Source organism: Botryllus schlosseri, chromosome 9 (assembly GCF_051294905.1).
Source record: "Botryllus schlosseri isolate E-star chromosome 9, Bs_hap1, whole genome shotgun sequence".
Classification (NCBI taxonomy): domain Eukaryota; kingdom Metazoa; phylum Chordata; class Ascidiacea; order Stolidobranchia; family Styelidae; genus Botryllus; species Botryllus schlosseri.
This window is the reverse complement of record NC_137244.1, coordinates 21,162,871-21,189,530: the sequence shown is the minus strand read 5'-3', so window position 1 is coordinate 21,189,530 and position 26,660 is coordinate 21,162,871. Positions and strand designations below refer to the sequence as shown.

Below are 26,660 nucleotides of genomic sequence, written 5' to 3'. Positions count from 1 at the left end.
TGCATTTAGTATTGGGGCCCCTCCTGAAAATCATAAATACGCGTAATTTACAGAATTGGGTCATATTCGCAATTATGAGATAACGTGTCGCCCAACATGCGAGTTCGCTTGTGGGCTCGCAGCGAGTTCGCTGTTACATTTGCAGAAAGTGATAGAGGCATGCTCACCGAAACCTTCGATATTGCTATGTCTAAACGCCGAATAATCCTGTCCTTGCCAAAAAAGCTCCGTGGTATACAGAGGCGACGCCTAATATATGCAACTGCAAGTAACATATTTATTGATCAAATTCATTCATTATCTTAGAAAAATTATTTCGCGCCTCGCGCGACCAGGACACGAATTCACACTGCACAGTTGCACACAAAGTTTTCTTGACATAATTGTTATCAATTTTAAAGCGTAGTAATATAAGTATTGTTTTCACCGTTACTTAATTCGGTTCGCTTCTGTCGGACGACTAAAAAGTGGTCATCAACATTCAAGTGGCCAGCGCAATGGTTCATAAATCTCATGTGGCCCTATGGCCGACAAGGTTGGCCACCCCTGATATAGATAAAATTGGACATTATTTGCAAATTACAATTCAGTTGCATAGAGGGAGAAAATAGCATTATGCATCTTCGTGATGCAGTCACAAATTGATGCAATTTTATGAATAAACCATGATACTGTAACAGAGTAAATACATCGTCTGGTTTTATAAAATTGTAAAATTGATGTAAATATAACGAAACGCTACTTTCCACTTGACAAGATTAAAAGAAATTGTAGTGGGTCGAACAAATGATTAAGAAAGATTGCATGTACTAGTCCATGAATACTTGAGTAAGTGTATGTAGACATATGCTATTTCACTACTTCCCAAATTTCGTTTCTGACCAATATTTATTAGTAGAGTGTGTGTTCTTGTAATCAGTATATAGTGTGTAATGAGAAAATCGGTAGGTTACATCTCTGAATTAGTTGCTGACTCATACACAAGAGCTACACTTCGATTGTTTTATCTACATTTTAATTATACGGGATTGCATATAGGTCATGTTTGAATGATTTATGTATATATTAAGATATCGTTCGGGTTGGTTTAAACCCCGGTTAAGAAGCACTGGTGTAGAATCATCAAGTTGCGAATATATACTATTTATCACAACATTATAATATTTCATTGATGTTGTTGTTTTCGTGTGATTTTAACGCCAGCTGTTTCTTGATACTCAAATATACAAGTTTGTGTTTATATTTATGATTACGCGACAAAACCACTAATCAGAGACAGTCAATAGGCTTATACAGTAATATAATGAGGAACGTTTAGCAATATGAAACTATTGTTTGATACAACATTCCATAATATCGTACAATCTTATCCCACAGCAGCACACTTAACGCTTTACGTGATGATTACAACACCCCCTAAGAGCAGTTGTGCAAACAACTAAAATACAGACATCGTCACAACATCTGTACGTTACATGGTATTGTCACGAAGTTGGTGGGACTGCATCACTTTCTAATAATGGCTGATGATGAAATTACTGTTGACAACTCCACATATTCTCTAGCAGCCCGTCCCAGATTGAATGGAGCCGGGAAAGCAAATAGCCTTTCAACGACTGAAGTCGCAATCGGAATACTATGCACGTGTATCGCGCTCAGCGCAATTTTAGGGTTTCTCTGGAAGGTAACGATATAACTTCCCGATTCATATTACTTTGAGACCTTGAGTTGCCTTGTAGTTTCTCAAGCAGAAGCAAAAGTCGGTGATTACAAAACTCCGAAGCCAGCTGACAGGTAGAACTGTAGAAGACGTGAAATCACAGACAGAGATGAACACATTGTCCGAAAATGGAGGATTATCGATTGCTTCATCGGACTCAGTTGTACTGCTTCAGCAGAGGAACCAATCTGATTCGACAAAGTACACAAATGTCAACGATGGACCAAAAGTTATGTTAAATCAATCGTTTAAATCGAGTCATAGGAAAAACAAAGAAGATACTTATACAAACAGAACAAGTCAACCTCTTAGAAAGTAAGTACCAATCAATTTCTATTTGCAGTTGCACTCAAATATGATTTTACTATGCAATATCTACACCTATTCTTTAACTACGTAAATTCTACTTGATTAACACAGGCGAATTAGTGTCAGATCGACTGGTTATTCATTGAGAGACTACAAGTGTTTCACTGAGTTGGAATCTATCGATGTCAAAGACATACTTTTATCGCTGAAAGACGACCGAGCAGCTATTCGGGACCGATTGGCACGACGAAAAGATGCATTAGATAAAGCCTCGAGGGTCAGTATACCAACCTATGAAGGTAATAAATTTTACGTCAATATTATCGGAGTTGAAATTGGTAACAATAGCCCATGCCCAACCCAGAACATATTTCCAGTCGTAATGGAAAACAAATGAGTAATCACATTCGGTTTTATAAATGATCGACAAGGCTGGTAAAAGACATCATTGCTGTATTGAACTTGCGATTGACGTTGTGTCATATTTCTATTGAGATCGCTGTAATATTTATAACGTCATTTCACTGGCAAATTCCATCATGGTTAATGAACGGATGGAAGTTATCTCCTTCTCATGTTCACTTGTAAAATGTTAATTAATTCCCGTGTCCAAATGCTATGGCTATACACCGTGCGTGAAATCTTCGAAATCTCAGTATTTAGAAGACTGCGTTTCAATTCTATCCGGACTCAAAAAATCTGTGAAGGATGCCATATCTAAACGACGGAAAAGCAAGGGCACTAAAGCTATTGACCGCGTACGAACAGTAACAGTTGACTTGAATTCCAAGTACGCATTTCCTTACAACCCGGGAATACGTTGGGGTGGAAGATCCGACGATTCTTTTGATTCATTGCAGGTATAAAAAGAATTGGCCTTAATAAAACAATTAGATATTTTTTCAAATGAGTGTTATGAGCATTTCTTTCACGATTTCTGCAAAGATAAATGTATTCCGCAATAATAAATTATTAACTCACCCCGATAAATGATTTCATTGTAGTTTCGTAAACTGAATTCATGTTTATACTCGCTCTTACTACTTCTGATAGTATTACGGCTCGGATTTGGTATGCTGTAATATTAGAAATGAGAGCCATTCGACTATAGTTTAATGAAAATATTTCTTAATTCGTCACAAAACCACGAGCGTGACCGATGGTCGGTGACCATGTGGCACGACTTCGATGATGTGCAATGACTCGCGTTCGCACTGCGTCCAACGAAAATAAGAATCGAGTCCAAGGTGAGTCATTCTATGATTGTAAAATTGACAAGGACCACGAATAAGAAGGTCTACATCAGCGGATATGTTGTGTAGTTCCTGAAAAAGTCAGTCCTACCAGATGTCGTTTGGTGACCTTGAAACATCATTACAAATGGTTTGTGCCCAACGCCTGGTATATACTGTTCTGCGTTCTACATGTTTTCCGCGTTTACGATATAATTCCAAATGCGTTAATCGAGTGCTGGTTAAACAATATCTATATGTATACGTCTGTTGTTGCGACTAAATCGGTATGCAACAGCGAACAAGACATACGATATGTCGTCTAGTGCTGTCTCCAAGGACTTCGATCTCACGAATCAACGCGCGGGAGCTTAGAAGAGCTGGCTGTACTTCGTCATGGTCATCGTCAGGATAATGAGACTGATATCAAACAGACGTGCTTGGTGGCAAAGTCCGCATCTGCAATTTGGTGAGAGGGTTAGCGGTCGTCTCGTCAGTAGTTAAGTAGATCGGTCGCGAACGGCTAATTTTTGCATGGGGTAGTATAGGCGGGGTGGCGAGCGGCTGGAAAACCGGGGGTGGCATGGTGACCCTTATGTCTTATGGCGGGGGTGGCATGGTGCCATTGTGTCTTATGGCTGCGGTGGCATGGTTACCTTTTCGGGTATAGGCTGCGGCGGCATGGTGCCGTGAAACTCGTGGTGGCATGGTGACCCTAATCTCTTATGGGTGCGCTCGCATGTCGCACTTTCGGGTATAGGCATCTCTCACACATCACATGGAAAACTCGTGGTGGCACATCACCCTTTCGGGTAAAGGCATCTCTCGCACGTCGTACTTTCGCATGTCGTGCTTTCGCGTATAGGCTGTGTTGGTGATTCACCATGTGTTCTTATGGGTGCGGTCGTGATTCGTACTTTCAGGCATCTCTCGCACGTCGTACTTTCGCATGTCGTGCTTTCGCGTATAGGTTGTGTTGGCGATTCGCCATGTGTTCTTATGGGTGCGGTCGTGATTCGCCTTTTTTGCTATAGGCGGTGGCGGTGATTCGCCTGAAAACCCGGGGTGGTGACTCGCCTTTTTTGCTATAGGCGGTGGCGGTTATTCGCCATGTATTCTTACGCGATATGTGTTCGCGACACGCGACATGTGTTCTTATGGGTGCGGTCGTGATTCGCACTTTCAACCATCTCTCGCGTGGTGTTGAATAGTCACCAACAATAACCGCACAAACGGAAACGTGGCTTGCAAGAGGATTAAGCAGTGCGACCTATATTTCGAATGACCTGCGCGCTGAATTGTTTCACAGCCAACCGCGGTGGTCGTGACTCGCCTTTGTTACTATAGGTGGTGACGGTGATTCGCCCGTCGTGTATTCTTACGGGGTCTGTGGTGACTCGCCACGTGTTCTTATGGGTGCGGTCGCATGCGGCTATTGCGTCTTATGGCGGGGGTGGTGAGCGGCTATTGATGCTAACACGAAACCCGGGGTGGCGAGCGGCACTTATTTCTTATGGCGGCGGGTCTTATTTCTTATGGGTGCGGTCGTGATTCGTACTTTCGGTATAGACTGCGGGCGGCATGTCGTACTTTCAGCAAAAAAGGTGTGAAATAGTTTGCCAAGTCTAGGAATCACTTGCAAGGTAATATTTTGGTATTTAGTTTACCACAGAGCCGGCGTAGACGGCGATTCGAATATCAACAATAACAACGCTCACGAATTAACACTTCAAATAGCTGTGAAATAGTTTGCAAAACCCCGCGATCGCTGACAAGATAATGTCTCGGTCATAACCATCTTTCACGACTTGGTGTCATAACCATACCGATCGCTTACGTGGTGAAATTTTAGTAATCAGTTTGTCACAGTACTTGATATCGCCGGTAAGATTTAACAAGTAACGAATAACAGACCGCGGTAACTTGAATAGCGACAAATTGTCACTTATTTCCGCTCTAACTCTAATCCTTTGTGAAGTGAACGCTTATTCAAAAGGGTGTGATATAATTTTAAAATCCAACGACCACTCACCGGATAATACTTCAGACATAGCAATTCCTCATACCCGCCTACAAGGTAATATTTCGGTAATTAGTTTGTCACAGAACCGTCGCAGGCGGTGATTGGAAAACCGACAATTTGTCACTCGCCCGCGATCGCTATATGTTTCACGCCTCCAGAATAGTGGCTGACTTTAGTTGCGTGATAAGATCCATGAAAATATTCAATCAATGTGTTAGTTTATCAACTTGAAATGAAACTCACTACACAAATCAAGTTGATTCGTATCTGAATGTTTTAAATCGGTACAACTCTAATCCTTTGACAAATACCTTACCGCGTTTTTGTTGAATCGAACATAACCCGAATATTACTGACGCCGACTTTCAGCCACATCGAATTATTCGCACATTCCGCGCCACTGTTTTCACACTTATAGAATCAATACCAACTATAACTCTACAAGAATCAAGAATCACAAGTATGTGCATTACACAGTTATTGTCTTTATTAACTTGAAATCAAACACTTAACAAAAACACACAACTAATCATTTGGCAACTCTAGCATTACCAAAAAATTCCAGTATTGTTGATTGAAAATCCTTGAGTCATTATTATCAAAAATGTTATAGTACCGCATCGGAATCCATTCGCGGGATGTACTAAAGTTAAATCCAGATAATCCAAAATGAAATATTTGGACTTTGACATAGTCTGAATTGAAATATATTGACAAACATGACTACCAACTTTGATCCAGTCACATTTCAAGATCATACTTTGAAACAATCCCTGAAACTTACAACTCTATTCACGACTGAGTTTTCCGTTTATCAAATAGAGTTTCAGTAAATACTATCGCGATATTTTAATGTGTTACTACACACAATAGAATCAATCAATGAAATAGCACCTGTTGTAAATATTTCTAACTTGACAACCACTTGTGCGTACCGCGATCGACTTGCGACGCGATGAGTTAAATCGGAATATTTCAATCTATTTGTCGAAACCTTGAACAAACTATCAGGTTATTTTTTGTTGTAATCGAGTGAACGGAAATAGTATTACGTCTCAACATTTTAGCATCTTCCCATAAACAAAAGAGTAAAATACAAAAAACCTTGTCAAGTCAATCCGTTTGTAACTTACCCAACCAAAGCAAAAAGTATCCTTATGAAAAGTAGACAAGACTACGCCAGTAATCACTACAATCCAAAATCCATAACAAGCTCGGTTGTATTCATATCCCTACGACGCGTCTTTTGTTTTTCAACTGTAAAAGTCGTTACTATTTTGCAAGACAAAGTAATTACTACTTGATATATTTTATAAACCAAAGTAAATACTACTCGGTGTGTGGTTTGAGATTAACATATTACATTTGAGTATACCGGATTTGAATGCCTGACCAACGTAGTTGAGAATTCATTTCTTACAATCAAACGCCGGTTTTACATTGAAAGGTATCATACTGTAAACATAAGGATTGACACATTGATTTGATATATGAGATTTTGTAATGCTCGACCACGACTTGATTATTAAATTATTCACGATAATAAGACCCGATGTTGTGGTAAAGGTTATTAGAAAATATCACTTTTGACATCGAGTACCAGTCGAAGTGGGTGAACAATAACACCGAAAATGATAAATGCGTTTCGTGCTACTATTGATACAAGTTCATTTCTATCAGGTGAAATAAACGCCATCACAAAACTCAGAGCATGCAAAGGTCTTGATTGATATGAATTTCGATTTGTGTCTTATGATTTTAGAAATATTATGATTCGTTAAACCAAAGTCGTATGTCCGATTATTAATTGATTGGAAACTTGATCACGTACCTCGATCATTATAGAAGATTATAACCCCATTGTCCGACAATCTTTTACAAAAGGATCGAAACCAAGTAACCCAAGTCGTTGCCGTCGCATAAACAATTTGTACGACGTTTGATAATTGTACCCTATACGTTGGTGTACTAGAGATATTTGTAAAACACACTCTGGTAAAGAAATCGAAAAGATATCCTACACCTAAATCTGATAAAACCATTTTGCACTTTTTGTTCGTCAGTAGTATCCATTTTAATTTTCCCATTTCCTCTCGTCAAAGTAGATGTAATCATAGTCACTAAAGAACTTACTTGGATGTGTTTGAATTCTAGACATAGTTATGATTTACTCAACGCAAGACCCAAGAACAACCGTAGTTAACAACCGTGCACACATATCCAAAATATCGCACACTCCGCTATTCCTAAAGTACAAACACCCGATACAAAATATCACTTGTTGCGGCATCATCTTCACAATATCACCATTTTGTTTGTGTCAATTAGTTACTTTGTATGTTATCCCACAACTCTTACAAAAGTACGAAGGATATTAACATCGCACTAAGTAATTAACTTTACTCGATATTCTCGCATTACGAAACTAAAGAATGGTTGGTTAGACTCTACAAACTGTTTCGATATCACAAGACCTTTATTGTCTGAATGGGTGTTCATGTATCTTAATAATCAAATAGTTCAACACAGAACTAGTACTAACAGAAACATCAGAGTTGTTTACACAAAAGTTTGTATGTGTACAGTATGCGAATACCATGTGTAAGTCCAGCACAATTGCAGTATCCATTCGAGTTTAGTCAACACAAATTTATTACAACGGAGCCACGTAAACTTTCGTGAAAGAAAAGCATACTCACTTCCAGAGGGTTATGTCAACACCATAGCAGTTCCCCAACAACAAAGTACATATGTTTCTAGCCACGGTCCTTACATCTTTCACATAGATCAATCTACTTTGCTAACGAAAAGTGCTGAGTCATCACATGATCGCTCTCACAACAAAACAGCTAGTAGATATTATCATTCAAAATATTCCTAACCCTTTACACACCAGTGACAAATCATACAACGAATATGCTTTGCGGGTCGAATTGTTGTTCAGTGTCAAGTCTACCTGTTGAAACGTACATTAAACAGCGCAATCCAATTAAAACCACGAATCTATTTTCATTTCGTCACATACAGAAAAATAAATTTTCTTTCTCCAACACATACTTGTAACCAATCGCTTTCATTAAACACACAACACCATAAAAGTATTTACTTTCTACAACACAGACATTCCGATGTAGTCAAGAAATATTTTTATTAATCAAAATCATCGATTTCTGTTCACGGCGTTAGTGTGTGCATGTCATACCTGTGGGCCCCGTATTAAAATGGACACGACACGACTGACTGTAAGGAGATAGAAGTCTATCACATCGATTTACATGTGGTCTTCGCTGCGGTTTCAAAAAATGAATCATCTCTTTTGCATTGATCTAGACCGAGCAAGTTAGTTAATGGCCATGATTGTGTTTGTCATATGCGAATGATAGGGTTACTGTCAAATCTACATACAACAATCTTCTGACGATCATAATAGCAATTTCATTTTCCGCCCCTTCATAATTGTACAACTCGGTAACTACGTTTAACAAGACCAATCACACTACCGGCGTTGAACACAAGATACCTACCCAAGTAAAAATATCATTCTGGTTTGGACAACTGACGTTTACCTGTGTAAAATTATCATTTTCACTTGGAGGTCCACCGTTACCTAACTAAAATACCATTGTCCTTTGGAGATTTATCGTTTACCCAGTGTAACAATCCCCTTTTCACTAGGAAATCTATTTTTGGCCTGAATAACAAACCCCTTTTCACTTGGAAATCTATTTTTGCCCTGGATAACAAACCTTTTTCATTTGGAAATATATTTTTTCTCTTGGTAACAAACCTTTTTCACTTGGAAATATATTTTTTCTCTTGGTAATAAACCTTTTTCACTTGGAAATATATTTTTTTCTCTGAGTAACAAACCTTTTTCACTTGGAAATATATTTTTTCTCTTGGTAATAAACCTTTTTCACTTGGAAATATATTTTTTCTCTGAATAACAAACCCCTTTTCACTTGGAAATCTATTTTTTCTCTGGTTAACAAACCTTTTTCATTTGGAAATATATTTTTTCTCTGGGTAACAAACCTTTTTCACTTGGAAATATATTTTTCCCCGGGTAACAAACCTTTTTCCCTGAGCAACAAACCTTTTTCACTTGGAAATATATTTTTTCTCTGGGTAACAAACCTTTTTCACTTGGAAATATATTTTTCCCCGGGTAACAAACCTTTTTCCCTGAGCAACAAACCTTTTTCACTTGCAAATATATTTTTTCCTGGGTAACAAACCTTTTTCACTTGGAAATATATTTTTTCCCCGGGTAACAAACCTTTTTCCCTGAGCAACAAACCTTTTTCACTTGCAAATATATTTTTTCCTGGGTAACAAACCTTTTTCACTTGGAAATATATTTTTTCCCTGGGTAACAAACCTTTTTCGCTTGGAAATATATTTTTCCCTGGGTTACAAACCTTTTTCACTTGGTGATCCGTCGTTTACCTGAGTAAAAATATCATTTTCCTTTGGGGATCTGGCGTTTACCCAGTGTATCAATGCATTTTCTCTTGGTCATCTAGCTTTTCCTAGAGTAACAAAACCATTTTCATTTTGAAATCTGACAACCACACCGACAATTTGATATTTTTGTATTTTCTTACAGCGAACAGCGACAAAATATACACCAACAACGACTCCGATACATATGTCTAATCAAATATTCACTTGTGTTGGTGCATCCCATCAAAATCGTCGGTTACCCACATGCAATGCGCTCTTGTACACAGAAATGCATGTTTTGGAAAATTGGACAATAGGCTTCGATAGTTCTGTGATGTCCGGGTTCGTGCTTTGGATTTTCCAGAGTCAAAATGTCTGAATAAAACACCTCCTTGACGATGGTTGGTACGTGGATAACGGTGTTCGGAAAACGGTTGGATTTATGTCACCCATCGCGATAACAATTCCAGGTCGAGTTTTCCCCCGCGCGTTTACTATATTGTGTCTTTATTGGTCAATGTATGTCTCGACATTCAGTTTGAAATCGGAAACCCTGATAAGTATGTAACCGGATCCGGATATCAACTCTGAATCGATAAACCAATGAACAATATTCAAAGTAAACATGTTACACCCTGTGTTCGCACGAAAAAATACCATCCAGACATACGTCGCGCTTGTTTGCCCACATCAGTATACGCGTAAATGGAGGTGTGTGACATTGCATGCAATGTGTTGGTATACAAACATCGATCCACAGACATTATCATAGCCGGTAGTTTTGATGTAGATCGAATGTCATCACACCCGATAACAATACCAATAAGCCACATTGCAATGACTCTGAGTCCGCGCTATTACATCGATATTTCGACACCGTTCACTGATTTACTCGATGGTGTTATCGTGTTGTAACATTACAAGATAGTCATGGCCCTATCTCCGGACAGACCACCCAGACCAATTGGATACATCGATCAATGTGTTGTCCACACCGAAGTTTTCTGCTGCAGCGTTTGACCATGGTGAACTATCGAAGTGGTGCTCGAAATGATTGCAATCTCCAGACAAATATCGTGAACAGTGATTATGCAAATCTCGGACTGATACTGTGATCCAATAAGGTGTGTTTCTGTGGAATGAAGACTGCAATCGTACACCACAATAGAACACTACCTCACGATTTCACACGCAATCATAAAACACATCATCGTAAGGATTCAGTTCGTTCGGTGACATTTCTAAACGGTCATCGCCACAAGAGATCGGTATCATTTTGAAAAGACATCGTCACAAGGCTATTGACGTCGATTCTGTTGGTCATGTCAATCCGTTTCACAATCCTCCGTTTTTCAACTCCCCGCACCATAGTGTTACGACACAGACAAGAAGCGTCGGTGGAAATAATAAAACACGGAAAGCACACTTTGGTGTTATTTGACATGGATTTTACACCCGACGAACCTTACATTCGAGCGATGCATTGGAATGACGCTTGTATTATTGACGTAGAAGGAACAGAAATGTATCGATCGACTATGTTATATTGACAGGAAGAGACATATAACAAGGGATTTAAGGAATAAGCAGTAAACGCGGTTTCTGGTGCACAAAGCCTTAGCAGCTAAGCACCACTCATCACAAATACCCACCCACCCATATAGTAAACGCGCGGGGGAAAACTCGACCTGGAATTGTTATCGCGATGGGTGACATAAATCCAACCGTTTTCCGAACACCGTTATCCACGTACCAACCATCGTCAAGGAGGTGTTTTATTCAGACATTTTGACTCTGGAAAATCCAAAGCACGAACCCGGACATCACAGAACTATCGAAGCCTATTGTCCAATTTTCCAAAACATGCATTTCTGTGTACAAGAGCGCATTGCATGTGGTTAACCGACGATTTTGATGGGATGCACCAACACAAGTGAATATTTGATTAGACATATGTATCGGAGTCGTTGTTGGTGTATATTTTGTCGCTGTTCGCTGTAAGAAAATACAAAAATATCAAATTGTCGGTGTGGTTGTCAGATTTCAAAATGAAAATGGTTTTGTTACTCTAGGAAAAGCTAGATGACCAAGAGAAAATGCATTGATACACTGGGTAAACGCCAGATCCCCAAAGGAAAATGATATTTTTACTCAGGTAAACGACGGATCACCAAGTGAAAAAGGTTTGTAACCCAGGGAAAAATATATTTCCAAGCGAAAAAGGTTTGTTACCCAGGGAAAAAATATATTTCCAAGTGAAAAAGGTTTGTTACCCAGGAAAAAATATATTTGCAAGTGAAAAAGGTTTGTTGCTCAGGGAAAAAGGTTTGTTACCCGGGGAAAAATATATTTCCAAGTGAAAAAGGTTTGTTACCCAGAGAAAAAATATATTTCCAAATGAAAAAGGTTTGTTAACCAGAGAAAAAATAGATTTCCAAGTGAAAAGGGGTTTGTTATTCAGAGAAAAAATATATTTCCAAGTGAAAAAGGTTTATTACCAAGAGAAAAAATATATTTCCAAGTGAAAAAGGTTTGTTACTCAGAGAAAAAAATATATTTCCAAGTGAAAAAGGTTTATTACCAAGAGAAAAAAATATATTTCCAAGTGAAAAAGGTTTGTTACCAAGAGAAAAAATATATTTCCAAATGAAAAAGGTTTGTTATCCAGGGCAAAAATAGATTTCCAAGTGAAAAGGGGTTTGTTATTCAGGCCAAAAATAGATTTCCTAGTGAAAAGGGGATTGTTACACTGGGTAAACGATAAATCTCCAAAGGACAATGGTATTTTAGTTAGGTAACGGTGGACCTCCAAGTGAAAATGATAATTTTACACAGGTAAACGTCAGTTGTCCAAACCAGAATGATATTTTTACTTGGGTAGGTATCTTGTGTTCAACGCCGGTAGTGTGATTGGTCTTGTTAAACGTAGTTACCGAGTTGTACAATTATGAAGGGGCGGAAAATGAAATTGCTATTATGATCGTCAGAAGATTGTTGTATGTAGATTTGACAGTAACCCTATCATTCGCATATGACAAACACAATCATGGCCATTAACTAACTTGCTCGGTCTAGATCAATGCAAAAGAGATGATTCATTTTTTGAAACCGCAGCGAAGACCACATGTAAATCGATGTGATAGACTTCTATCTCCTTACAGTCAGTCGTGTCGTGTCCATTTTAATACGGGGCCCACAGGTATGACATGCACACACTAACGCCGTGAACAGAAATCGATGATTTTGATTAATAAAAATATTTCTTGACTACATCGGAATGTCTGTGTTGTAGAAAGTAAATACTTTTATGGTGTTGTGTGTTTAATGAAAGCGATTGGTTACAAGTATGTGTTGGAGAAAGAAAATTTATTTTTCTGTATGTGACGAAATGAAAATAGATTCGTGGTTTTAATTGGATTGCGCTGTTTAATGTACGTTTCAACAGGTAGACTTGACACTGAACAACAATTCGACCCGCAAAGCATATTCGTTGTATGATTTGTCACTGGTGTGTAAAGGGTTAGGAATATTTTGAATGATAATATCTACTAGCTGTTTTGTTGTGAGAGCGATCATGTGATGACTCAGCACTTTTCGTTAGCAAAGTAGATTGATCTATGTGAAAGATGTAAGGACCGTGGCTAGAAACATATGTACTTTGTTGTTGGGGAACTGCTATGGTGTTGACATAACCCTCTGGAAGTGAGGATGCTTTTCTTTCACGAAAGTTTACGTGGCTCCGTTGTAATAAATTTGTGTTGACTAAACTCGAATGGATACTGCAATTGTGCTGGACTTACACATGGTATTCGCATACTGTACACATACAAACTTTTGTGTAAACAACTCTGATGTTTCTGTTAGTACTAGTTCTGTGTTGAACTATTTGATTATTAAGATACATGAACACCCATTCAGACAATAAAGGTCTTGTGATATCGAAACAGTTTGTAGAGTCTAACCAACCATTCTTTAGTTTCGTAATGCGAGAATATCGAGTAAAGTTAATTACTTAGTGCGATGTTAATATCCTTCGTACTTTTGTAAGAGTTGTGGGATAACATACAAAGTAACTAATTGACATAAACAAAATGGTGATATTGTGAAGATGATGCCGCAACAAGTGATATTTTGTATCGGGTGTTTGTACTTTAGGAATAGCGGAGTGTGCGATATTTTGGATATGTGTGCACGGTTGTTAACTACGGTTGTTCTTGGGTCTTGCGTTGAGTAAATCATAACTATGTCTAGAATTCAAACACATCCAAGTAAGTTCTTTAGTGACTATGATTACATCTACTTTGACGAGAGGAAATGGGAAAATTAAAATGGATACTACTGACGAACAAAAAGTGCAAAATGGTTTTATCAGATTTAGGTGTAGGATATCTTTTCGATTTCTTTACCAGAGTGTGTTTTACAAATATCTCTAGTACACCAACGTATAGGGTACAATTATCAAACGTCGTACAAATTGTTTATGCGACGGCAACGACTTGGGTTACTTGGTTCCGATCCTTTTGTAAAAGATTGTCGGACAATGGGGTTATAATCTTCTGTAATGATCGAGGTACGTGATCAAGTTTCCAATCAATTAATAATCGGACATACGACTTTGGTTTAACGAATCATAATATTTCTAAAATCATAAGACACAAATCGAAATTCATATCAATCAAGACCTTTGCATGCTCTGAGTTTTGTGATGGCGTTTATTTCACCTGATAGAAATGAACTTGTATCAATAGTAGCACGAAACGCATTTATCATTTTCGGTGTTATTGTTCACCCACTTCGACTGGTACTCGATGTCAAAAGTGATATTTTCTAATAACCTTTACCACAACATCGGGTCTTATTATCGTGAATAATTTAATAATCAAGTCGTGGTCGAGCATTACAAAATCTCATATATCAAATCAATGTGTCAATCCTTATGTTTACAGTATGATACCTTTCAATGTAAAACCGGCGTTTGATTGTAAGAAATGAATTCTCAACTACGTTGGTCAGGCATTCAAATCCGGTATACTCAAATGTAATATGTTAATCTCAAACCACACACCGAGTAGTATTTACTTTGGTTTATAAAATATATCAAGTAGTAATTACTTTGTCTTGCAAAATAGTAACGACTTTTACAGTTGAAAAACAAAAGACGCGTCGTAGGGATATGAATACAACCGAGCTTGTTATGGATTTTGGATTGTAGTGATTACTGGCGTAGTCTTGTCTACTTTTCATAAGGATACTTTTTGCTTTGGTTGGGTAAGTTACAAACGGATTGACTTGACAAGGTTTTTTGTATTTTACTCTTTTGTTTATGGGAAGATGCTAAAATGTTGAGACGTAATACTATTTCCGTTCACTCGATTACAACAAAAAATAACCTGATAGTTTGTTCAAGGTTTCGACAAATAGATTGAAATATTCCGATTTAACTCATCGCGTCGCAAGTCGATCGCGGTACGCACAAGTGGTTGTCAAGTTAGAAATATTTACAACAGGTGCTATTTCATTGATTGATTCTATTGTGTGTAGTAACACATTAAAATATCGCGATAGTATTTACTGAAACTCTATTTGATAAACGGAAAACTCAGTCGTGAATAGAGTTGTAAGTTTCAGGGATTGTTTCAAAGTATGATCTTGAAATGTGACTGGATCAAAGTTGGTAGTCATGTTTGTCAATATATTTCAATTCAGACTATGTCAAAGTCCAAATATTTCATTTTGGATTATCTGGATTTAACTTTAGTACATCCCGCGAATGGATTCCGATGCGGTACTATAACATTTTTGATAATAATGACTCAAGGATTTTCAATCAACAATACTGGAATTTTTTGGTAATGCTAGAGTTGCCAAATGATTAGTTGTGTGTTTTTGTTAAGTGTTTGATTTCAAGTTAATAAAGACAATAACTGTGTAATGCACATACTTGTGATTCTTGATTCTTGTAGAGTTATAGTTGGTATTGATTCTATAAGTGTGAAAACAGTGGCGCGGAATGTGCGAATAATTCGATGTGGCTGAAAGTCGGCGTCAGTAATATTCGGGTTATGTTCGATTCAACAAAAACGCGGTAAGGTATTTGTCAAAGGATTAGAGTTGTACCGATTTAAAACATTCAGATACGAATCAACTTGATTTGTGTAGTGAGTTTCATTTCAAGTTGATAAACTAACACATTGATTGAATATTTTCATGGATCTTATCACGCAACTAAAGTCAGCCACTATTCTGGAGGCGTGAAACATATAGCGATCGCGGGCGAGTGACAAATTGTCGGTTTTCCAATCACCGCCTGCGACGGTTCTGTGACAAACTAATTACCGAAATATTACCTTGTAGGCGGGTATGAGGAATTGCTATGTCTGAAGTATTATCCGGTGAGTGGTCGTTGGATTTTAAAATTATATCACACCCTTTTGAATAAGCGTTCACTTCACAAAGGATTAGAGTTAGAGCGGAAATAAGTGACAATTTGTCGCTATTCAAGTTACCGCGGTCTGTTATTCGTTACTTGTTAAATCTTACCAGCGATATCAAGTACTGTGACAAACTGATTACTAAAATTTCACCACGTAAGCGATCGGTATGGTTATGACACCAAGTCGTGAAAGATGGTTATGACCGAGACATTATCTTGTCAGCGATCGCGGGGTTTTGCAAACTATTTCACAGCTATTTGAAGTGTTAATTCGTGAGCGTTGTTATTGTTGATATTCGAATCGCCGTCTACGCCGGCTCTGTGGTAAACTAAATACCAAAATATTACCTTGCAAGTGATTCCTAGACTTGGCAAACTATTTCACACCTTTTTTGCTGAAAGTACGACATGCCGCCCGCAGTCTATACCGAAAGTACGAATCACGACCGCACCCATAAGAAATAAGACCCGCCGCCATAAGAAATAAGTGCCGCTCGCCACCCCGGGTTTCGTGTTAGCATCAATAGCCGCTCACCACCCCCGCCATAAGACGCAATAGCCGCATGCGACCGCACCCATAAGAACACGTGGCGAGTCACCACAGACCCCGTAAGAATACACGACGGGCGAATCACCGTCACCACCTATAGTAACAAAGGCGAGTCACGACCACCGCGGTTGGCTGTGAAACAATTCAGCGCGCAGGTCATTCGAAATATAGGTCGCACTGCTTAATCCTCTTGCAAGCCACGTTTCCGTTTGTGCGGTTATTGTTGGTGACTATTCAACACCACGCGAGAGATGGTTGAAAGTGCGAATCACGACCGCACCCATAAGAACACATGTCGCGTGTCGCGAACACATATCGCGTAAGAATACATGGCGAATAACCGCCACCGCCTATAGCAAAAAAGGCGAGTCACCACCCCGGGTTTTCAGGCGAATCACCGCCACCGCCTATAGCAAAAAAGGCGAATCACGACCGCACCCATAAGAACACATGGCGAATCGCCAACACAACCTATACGCGAAAGCACGACATGCGAAAGTACGACGTGCGAGAGATGCCTGAAAGTACGAATCACGACCGCACCCATAAGAACACATGGTGAATCACCAACACAGCCTATACGCGAAAGCACGACATGCGAAAGTACGACGTGCGAGAGATGCCTTTACCCGAAAGGGTGATGTGCCACCACGAGTTTTCCATGTGATGTGTGAGAGATGCCTATACCCGAAAGTGCGACATGCGAGCGCACCCATAAGAGATTAGGGTCACCATGCCACCACGAGTTTCACGGCACCATGCCGCCGCAGCCTATACCCGAAAAGGTAACCATGCCACCGCAGCCATAAGACACAATGGCACCATGCCACCCCCGCCATAAGACATAAGGGTCACCATGCCACCCCCGGTTTTCCAGCCGCTCGCCACCCCGCCTATACTACCCCATGCAAAAATTAGCCGTTCGCGACCGATCTACTTAACTACTCTCGTCTGCTGACAGTTAAATTCACTACGTCGCTTTTACGTTGGGGACAGTGATGAGCGGAGTCTGCTTTTCGAGACTCCGAGTCCGTCCGACAACTTTGGTCTCTGAGGCAAAGTCCCTCCGACTCCGGGGATCTCAATCCCAGACTCCGAGATAACCCGAAGAATCTTGTCCAGTCTCCGAAACATATTCAGACCATTGTCGAAGAACCCCAATCGATGTTTTCGATAGCCTGTCTGATATTCATACCAGTTTTTTAGTATCCGTGAATTGCCGAACAGTCGCAACATTACTTCTGAGGGTCAAGTTCTCTCCAACAAAATGGGCAGTCAAGCTAATAGAGCTGCGACCCTTTAGATCGGTCCACATATCTGTGGTGATGCCAGCCAGCCCATAACACTTGATAGCAACTCTTAGTTCCTCTGACAGCTTCTGCTTCAAAGATAAAACCTCATCCAACTTACGTTTCACTGTAAATCTGGATGGCAAAACGTGTTCTGCACAACACCACGGCAAACCGGCACTTCTTCGGTATTCTCCACCCGGCGATCAGTGTTCCCCATGATCACCTTCTCCTTTGATTTCTTGCTTACTTTTTTGTTGGAAGAAAGGAACTTTCTTCTTCAACTGCGATCAATTCTTCTTACACGCTTCGATATGTCTTCGAAGATGCGACGTACCACTTGTCAACTTGTGATGCTTTAGCTGAGCATTGCAATTTTGACATCTCGCAAACCCAGTATACTGGCCGTTATTATCATGCAGCATCAGAGTGAAATCCTTCCACACGTCACTCTTTTTCTGCGTCTTTGTGAGTAACCCACTTGACGTCGACGGTGCTTCAGCCATTATATTAAAACGACGAAGGAAGACCAGTCGGTTCGAACTAACTACCACTAACACCACTGAAATCGACGATCACATCACAGGTTTCAGTAAATTAAGTTCCGCATCGCCATGAAACAGTTGATGGAACTGCACTGCACTAAACATACATGATGCATCACTGACGCACCGATCGGCGCTCCTTGGAGTTGACTAAATGACCAGTGACTTCCAATTTTGAAGCTGATACATGATATCTGGAATTTGGAGTCTGAGACAGACCAGCAGCAGAAACTTGATTGCGGTGCTGATTTTTCTTATCACATCAAAGTCATGTCTCAATCAAACCAAACATTACATGACGAAAATTCAGAAGAGTTCTGGATGACTGACTACGTCAATCAATATTGAAGGAAGCGTAGTTGAGTTGATGCGAGCAGTGCAGACGGTTGTAGTTATTTAGTGTGGCTGTTCAGAAATGCAATCATTAAATCATGTAACACATTGCATAAGTTATTATTGTTTCCATCCAGATACTTGCTTGTTGCATGTATATTTCTCACAGATATAAAGGTAATATTGATGTAACACTTATTATCGATATCTCTCACTGCAAATTGCAAGTACGATGACAGTTGCGAAAAGTTATCACAAAAGTGGTATCGGATATTATCTTGTTTCAACTGATACCAACGTTGGGAATACATTTTCATAAAATGGACCTATTACTATGAATGTCATCAGGATAATGGGATATATTCCGTTATGATCATGAACTTGCTGGAAGAATCAGGGTAGCTAAAGGCTGTACCATAGGGAAGCCCCGCTGTATGTTGCTGATTGTAAATGTTTCGCACAATTACTGGGGTAGCATGAAAATTAGTCACGAAACAAATATGCAAGGAGGAATGTAATGTGACTATAGAAGACTGCAATGACAGCAACGTGAAAGATTCTGGAGATCTTATCTCATAATATGGTGACATTCAGCAGTGGATTCAAAGACTGCATCTCAAGGCAGGGAGCAAATGATGCACTGCGAATGATATTGGGTGCCTTCAATTTTGTGAACTACAGACACTGCTCAACGGAAATGCCTTGCTAGATCACTAGGTTACTCTCCAGTCCCCAATTGCAGTGCAGATGGCTGATTTTTATGCACTTGGCAATCATTTTTGCATGTTACCCGTCATATTACAACTTTACAAGGTGTCAACTGTCTGTGTTTTGGTTTGTAATCAATAGTGTCTTCTGGTCAAAGATATCGGGGGCAAAACTTACAATACTCCGTAAAACTCCGGAAAAATATCTGTTGTAAACTCCGACTCCACTCCGGGTATCACAAAATTGGCAAAACTCCGCTCCGAGTCCACTCCGACTCCGCTCCGGTGCTCATCACTGGTTGGGGACATATCTTTCCATCCGATCCGTGTGTCATTGTCGGCATGATGTAATATAGGGATGGTGTGAACGTGAGATTCACGTTCGCGTTCTGTGTGTGAGCCTCGGAAATTTAGAGGTTCACGTTCACAAACGAACCTTGGAAGGTTCTGTGAACCTTTTCATATATTACAATGTTTACTTGATTATAACACTATGCACTCTGAATCAACCCTAAACGAGCATGTACCTTGACAATCTCAAAAATTTTAATTGCTTTGTTACAAAAGTTTGCTCGAAATATCAAGCTTCACGTTCGTGAATATTTAGTGACTATCTTCTGTGAGCTTGCTCCGCTATGAGCTTGCTCTAGCAAGCGTGCGGGGTCAATCTTGACTTGATATGTTTACTGCATCATAAAAACAAAATCCGTGCGATTGTGGTGTTGGCTATACTGCTGTATAACTTGTTATTGGGGTAATATCGGTCGTAAGTATATAGAAACCCGTTTTATACTCTGCTCAATATCAACGTAGAAATACTTGGACGCCGAATATATTGTCCTGTCTGGCACAGACCGTTAAGGCGTAAGCTTATATTTCCTTGCAAGTCCTCGTCGAAATTGTTGGCAAAGCGACGGAAGATATAGATTTTATGGGATTATTATATCATTCGATTGCCCCCGTTAATACATTTAGCGATGTTTAAAACGTCCATATGTACGTCAGCATTGTAGCATTATGTGGCCCGAGTCGTCGCTCAGTATCGTGTACATGTACAATTGTACATTGTACATTGATATAGGCTATCAGTTCACTGAAACACAGGGCTGGAATTAGCAATATGACGTCACGTGACGTCATGAGGTTCACGTTCGTGTTCACACAGAACCTGTCAAGAAGGTTCGCGTTCACACGAACCTGAACCTTTCAGAGGTTCACACCATCCCTATGTAAGCGTCGCGATTTGTAAAGTATTGTTCTTATTAACACAGAAATATTTAAAGGGCTGTACGGAAACTGTGCTGTGCTATACCATCCATCCACTTCTTGCAAGAGTGTGGTTAATTAATTGCAATTTTTCCAGTAACCCTGCTTTTGCAACGGGGTATAGCTTTCCCGACAAGTTTCTCAAATATATTCGATTGAATTATGATTCAGGATACGCTGTTTCATACGTTCCACAAATGTGAGTGGGTGGTAGGGGATAGGGTCCATAGGGGTGAGAAAGAAGTTTAGCGACAGATTGCAACTGCTTATATTTATGTGTCATATTTCTAAGGAAACAACTACGCTCAGATTTACAATTTATTGTTTGGCTCTTAGATAGGTTAAATTTACTGCTTGGAATGTATAAATTTATGATTTACCCCATGTTAAAAAAAACTTTTGGTATCTATAATATTGATGATGAAAGGACAGGAAGTTTTCGTTCCTATCAACTTTTCAAAACTATACAAGTATACAATACTTGAACAATTTTCAAATTTCTTGTTTCCCGCTTATACTTCATATAGGCTATATTCAGCATATATTGAAATGCGATACTCCTAGATTTACAGAAGTAGCATCAATGACCAATTGACCATACTATGACCATTTCTAGCGTAAGTAAGTTACTAGCACACTCTTAGCGAAAACACACCATAACGGTGGTACACGAGACCATGAACCAACCTCAGAATTATACCGCGGTATAAATCAGACATAACATTATATTCCGAATGATGCTCGATAAACATCAGGACGTTGGAAGGCATGTAGTATGCACTTACGAACGGAGGATTAATAACATTAAACCGTGAATGACTCACAACCGCCTCTTCCGTGAAGTAACCAAAATAACGAAACTATAGGGATTAAATATATACGGAGCAACAAAACGCCGACATAATGGTGATTGGCTCGAATTGATTCAAAATTGTCAGTCGTCAACTAGTCCGGCGGAATTCGTTGATTTTTCTGAACTACGTAGATTTTGTTTTCGTGTAGGTCCTACCTATATGAGTGTAGAGGGAGATATAAGCAAGAGGAGCACCGCTCGTTTTACTGGACTTCTGAGAATAGGTCTAACCACAAATTTTCACATTTACGCCCAACTAAATTTATCGCTAACACGCATATATTGACAGGGTGTGTGTTAACGTGTTTTAACTAATCTCCACGAGGCTGGTCCTATGTACTTAACTGAACCCCAGCCATTCCAAATTTCCAGGGACTGTCAAGAATCCGTCCGACTAACGAAAGAGCGAATGAAAGAATTAGACAATCGACACAATATTCGTTTGCTTCATTCGCCCTCCGCGCGACGTAATCCATCAGACCGCAGAAAAGAGAGACAATGGAAAGGTCACCCGAAAAAGCACTTCACTAGTAATCCATCGAAAGTTTATCCGGAGCAAACTAAACCTACCATCAAATCGAAAGCTCAAACTTCGAAATCTGCGAATCCTTTGGCCGGCAGAAAGAGGCGAGGCAGCAGTAGCGTAACTGCGAGGCCATTGTACCCGGAGAACAAGATTTCAGGCCGAGTCGGTATGTCAGTTATGAAGGAGAACCAGATACAAAAGAGCCGCCCCGCGGGCCAGGACGCAACGTAGATTAACATTTGGTTAGTATAACGAATAAAATACTTGTGTATCTGGTTGTGGGGGCTCCAGGTTCAATATTGTGCATTTCCAATTTCCATTCGTGCCATATGTATGAGGTTTTATGCTCATAGAGAAACGTATATGTATATCTGTATGTCAAGCAAAGGATGAATTTATTAGGCATGTTTGTTCGCGGACGGTAACGTGTGTGACATAGATATCGATTCTATGGAAAATCTAAATCAGAGGTTCATCCTTCAATAACACGTCGGGAGCCTACGATCATTTTCAGCATCTTGATAATTACATTAATTACACCGAGAGGAGGGAATACCGGGACTTATCGTATTATATATATACCGTTTACTGGATTATTCACACGGTGGCATATTATATATGAGGGTGAGGGTCTAGGGCCATCCCGTATTGCTGCATGTCGCATCGATGCTATAGGCCAAGAGTTACACGGATAGTCTTATTTCGTAGGCTCACTGTGTTGAGCATATTAATATATATTATATACCCATTTTCTATGTGTTTTCATGCTATCGTTAAATATTAGATGATATGTTTAATATTGCGACACATTACATATTTTGAATCGCCTCTGACAAAATGTGTTCTCTATTTTAGAGTAAGACATAAGACTGAATGTTCATTGCTTCTTCAACGGAAGGACTCAAGATAGTTACGCAACCTATGTTGTCGTCATATAGAATCTATATTTAGCAGCAATTATCGGGGTTACCTTGCGATATACTTTAAGGTGAATTAATTGCCATGATGATAATCGATATTTTATCATTTAAATAAACAGCCAGTAAGTATAAACAAATAAATATCCATCTGCTCGTTTCGAAGAGGCGGGCAGACTGCATGCGAAAGTGCTGATGCCCATACCGAATTTAATCATCTGAAAATATGTTTGGAAGGAGAACGAGTGAGCGCGAGTAGTGTATGTGATCCGGTCATGTAATTGTGTGAGTATTCCTTCTTCTGACCATTCTGCCCCATTGCCCTTGAGTTAGCAATCAGCCGCTTGTGCGGAGAATCGATGGGAAAAGACGGTCATAGATGACTAATTACGGTGATAGCGGAAAAAAGCACCCGTTAGTTCGTGTATTAATGGCACATGTTGGCAGTCTTGCATTTTCAATTGTCACCGCGCAATGAACTAAGACATGTTTTCTTGGAACTTCGAGAGTTACGGGCTTACACCCTTTGTAGCTGTTTGGATTACCGTTACCCATAAATAGGGCTATGTATTCGCCTGTCAGTCGCTGGTGTGTAATTTCTATCACTGAGTAGCAAATGGTATATGTACGGAGTACTTGAATCACGGGTCTGCTCATTACATCCCATTGTCCATTTTGTGTCTTGAGCGGGTGAAAATAATGGAACCGATGATTATGATTATATCGATTTACGAGTTTGACGTGATGTTTTACTCCTAAAAAATGCAGACATACCGCCTTAAACGCAGTAACATGCAGGCATTGATGAATCGAGGTGTTTAATCAAGATTGACGTTAGGCACATACAGAGGCAGAGAAAATTTATGTTTAGTTGGGTGATCAAAAAGAGAGTTTTACCGATTACCGATATATCAAACGTCGAGTTACTTTAAGTTACAGTAGACACCAGATTAAATATACATTACATACGCGATGTTGACCTATTTGAGAAACGCGTCAAGATCTAAACGAGTTCTAAACAGTGTCATTCTCAGGCCTCACCGTTTCACATTATTCTATTTAGCGACATGAAAATACAGGCAAATCTCTAACCATTCGCTGGTATCTTTAACTTACTGTGAAGATTAAGCATCCTATAACAATGGAAATGGTGGTGCCAGCCAAAATAAGGGGCGGTCTTTTTCTTGATTAGACTCTAGTTGCCAGAATATTTTCACTTTTAAGCTGTACTAGCGCCGCGGGTAAGCCAAGTAATGCCACTGTCATTCATAAGGTGCTGGTCGACGTGCTGCCAAAATACAACTACGTTTCGGTGCAAGAATGTTAGATTACAAAAAACGCACGATTACATTCGAACGGAAATTCTCGCTTTGCCATTGGCCTCAAGGCCGCAACCACCAGGGTAGTTTTTTGAAATATGCTTCGGGAAACGTCTACAAATCCATATCCGGCAGAGTATTTTGTACAGTATGTCGATTTGGAACACGCTATTCATGCTGTTCGCAATTGGCAGTTTGCTAGAATGTATCGTGTAGTTGAGACTCTACCCTCCGTAGGCTATACAACACACTGAATGCGCCACATGTCGTCATATTCGTCACACATACGTTGTTACATATCTTTTACAATCCAGTGATTTCGCAGTGATGACGGCTATGGCCAATCAAAGAACATGATACAAAGTTACGGCATCCAAACCACAATGAAGTACAATGTATCAAATGAAAGCCCGAGTTTATTGGATCAGGCGCATTTAGCTTTGAGATAAACGAGACCTATTACTATAGTGTTTCAGCTTGCTTAAAGGGGTAATACGGAGTAGCTCTCCAAGAAAGCTTGCTCTTGGGTCCTGCACTGGAGCTGCTTGATTGCTAGTCCTGGCCCACCAGCTCTTGCAGCAATAATGAACGTCTGAGATAATCCGAGAGGTCCGACTTACACCCTCAGTACTCGAAAAGCGAATTGAAACGTATATGACGTAGCCAGGACCGTAACAGCACTTCGTCAGCACCCCCATCCCCCCAACGTTGGTCCAGGGCCCCTTAGGGTGATAAACCTAACTTCCCCCGTCTCCCGATACCTTTTTCCCGCTACTTCTCAGCGAAATTTGTTGTACTGTTTATATATAGTTAGTCGGCTAGTGTCGCGTAAACGGCGCGAAGCTTGAAAAATTCTATAATTCATGATTGAATCGGTCAATATGATCGGGAATGGCATAAATATTGCTGTAAATTTTTTATCCTCTCTCTGCTCATGTAATTAGAGTTAGCGGTAGAGCTGAGTCATGCGTCTTGGAAATGTAAGGCGCGTAAATAATAATTAAACTTATTAGGGCGGACCCGCTGCTATAATGACTTCGTTACGGGATTGTGTTTCGTGGCCTTGTCTGCTATGTCAAAAGATATTAAAATCGCACAAACGTACTAAATTAGACGATTTCAAATTGGTATTTCTGCACTGCAAATCATTTTTCGCTGGGGATGGCAGTTGTCTTGTAGGGTTCAGATTGCCAGGACAGGAACATTTGGCGCCAGCCATTTATGCGCCTATGGACATTGGACAATTGAACATGTAATGTCTAAATATCGAAGTTTTCGGTCAGCATAAGGGCAGTCCTTCTCCGCCCAAGTTTTCTCGTTCTGACACACTTCTCGGAGTTGCATGTTACACGGCCTAAAACTTCATATGTCTTGATGCGTAATGGCGTGGTAATGTCCGACGCTGAAATGCATGCCCATTTCTATAACTCATGTTTATTTTTTTCGGGGGAAGGGTACCCAATAATCAAGAAATTTGACACCACTAAATCGCGCTCAGAGCGAAAAACTTTTGAAACAGTTGCATGAATTCCCCAAAAAAACTGTATTATTGATGTTAATTCACGAAATTATTTTGGGCCCCCTTCGAGCTCGGGCCCCCAATCGGGGGTTGGGGTGAGGCAGTTACGGTCCTGGACGTAGCATGTGTGGTAGGTGTGTTTCGTCGACCACTTCTGCCCTTAATTTCGTCCATGTAAAATTGATAACTGAATTAATTTGTCGTGACACTCGAGACTCTATCGAGTGTGTAGTAATTTGTATCGTGTGCCTATCACAATATTGTGAATCTGCGGAATTAACGCGAAGTGTGTTTTCCATTATACAATTTCAGTTATCATAGCGTTAAAGAGGCGGAAGAAAAGATTTTGGTTGGACGCCCTGTTTACATAGTTGCTCAATCTCCCAAAAAATATGGATACTACAGTATAAAGCCTGTTGAATTACCGTGCAGGTTGAAAGAGATTTCTAAAATGTTGATAGACTCTGGGTGATTTATTAGTTTGTTCGATAAATTCATGGGCGTTGTACACCCTGCCAATAAACCAACATAGTTTAGGTGCAGAATAAATGCCAGTGGTATGATGATGAATAAATTACACTTGCGCCTGTATACCTAAGCCAGCTAAACTCGTTAAAACCAAAATTAAGTTCAAGCTCGTTAAGATAAATTTACTTTTGAGAATACCCTTGCC

General features: G+C 39.8%; 1 protein-coding gene across 1 annotated transcript; it reads left to right on the top strand.

Moving 5' to 3' along the window:
- Window positions 1–1,204: 1,204 nt before the first annotated feature.
- On the top strand, window positions 1,205–25,220 carry LOC145447062 (uncharacterized). The gene is made up of 6 exons (XM_080325493.1): window positions 1,205–1,684; window positions 1,740–2,035; window positions 2,141–2,306; window positions 2,686–2,889; window positions 3,588–3,730; window positions 22,079–25,220. Exons 1-6 carry the CDS (start codon window positions 1,520–1,522, stop codon window positions 22,461–22,463), a joined length of 1,359 nt encoding a protein of 452 aa, XP_080181619.1. The 5' UTR covers window positions 1,205–1,519; the 3' UTR covers window positions 22,464–25,220.
- Window positions 25,221–26,660: the final 1,440 nt, after the last annotated feature.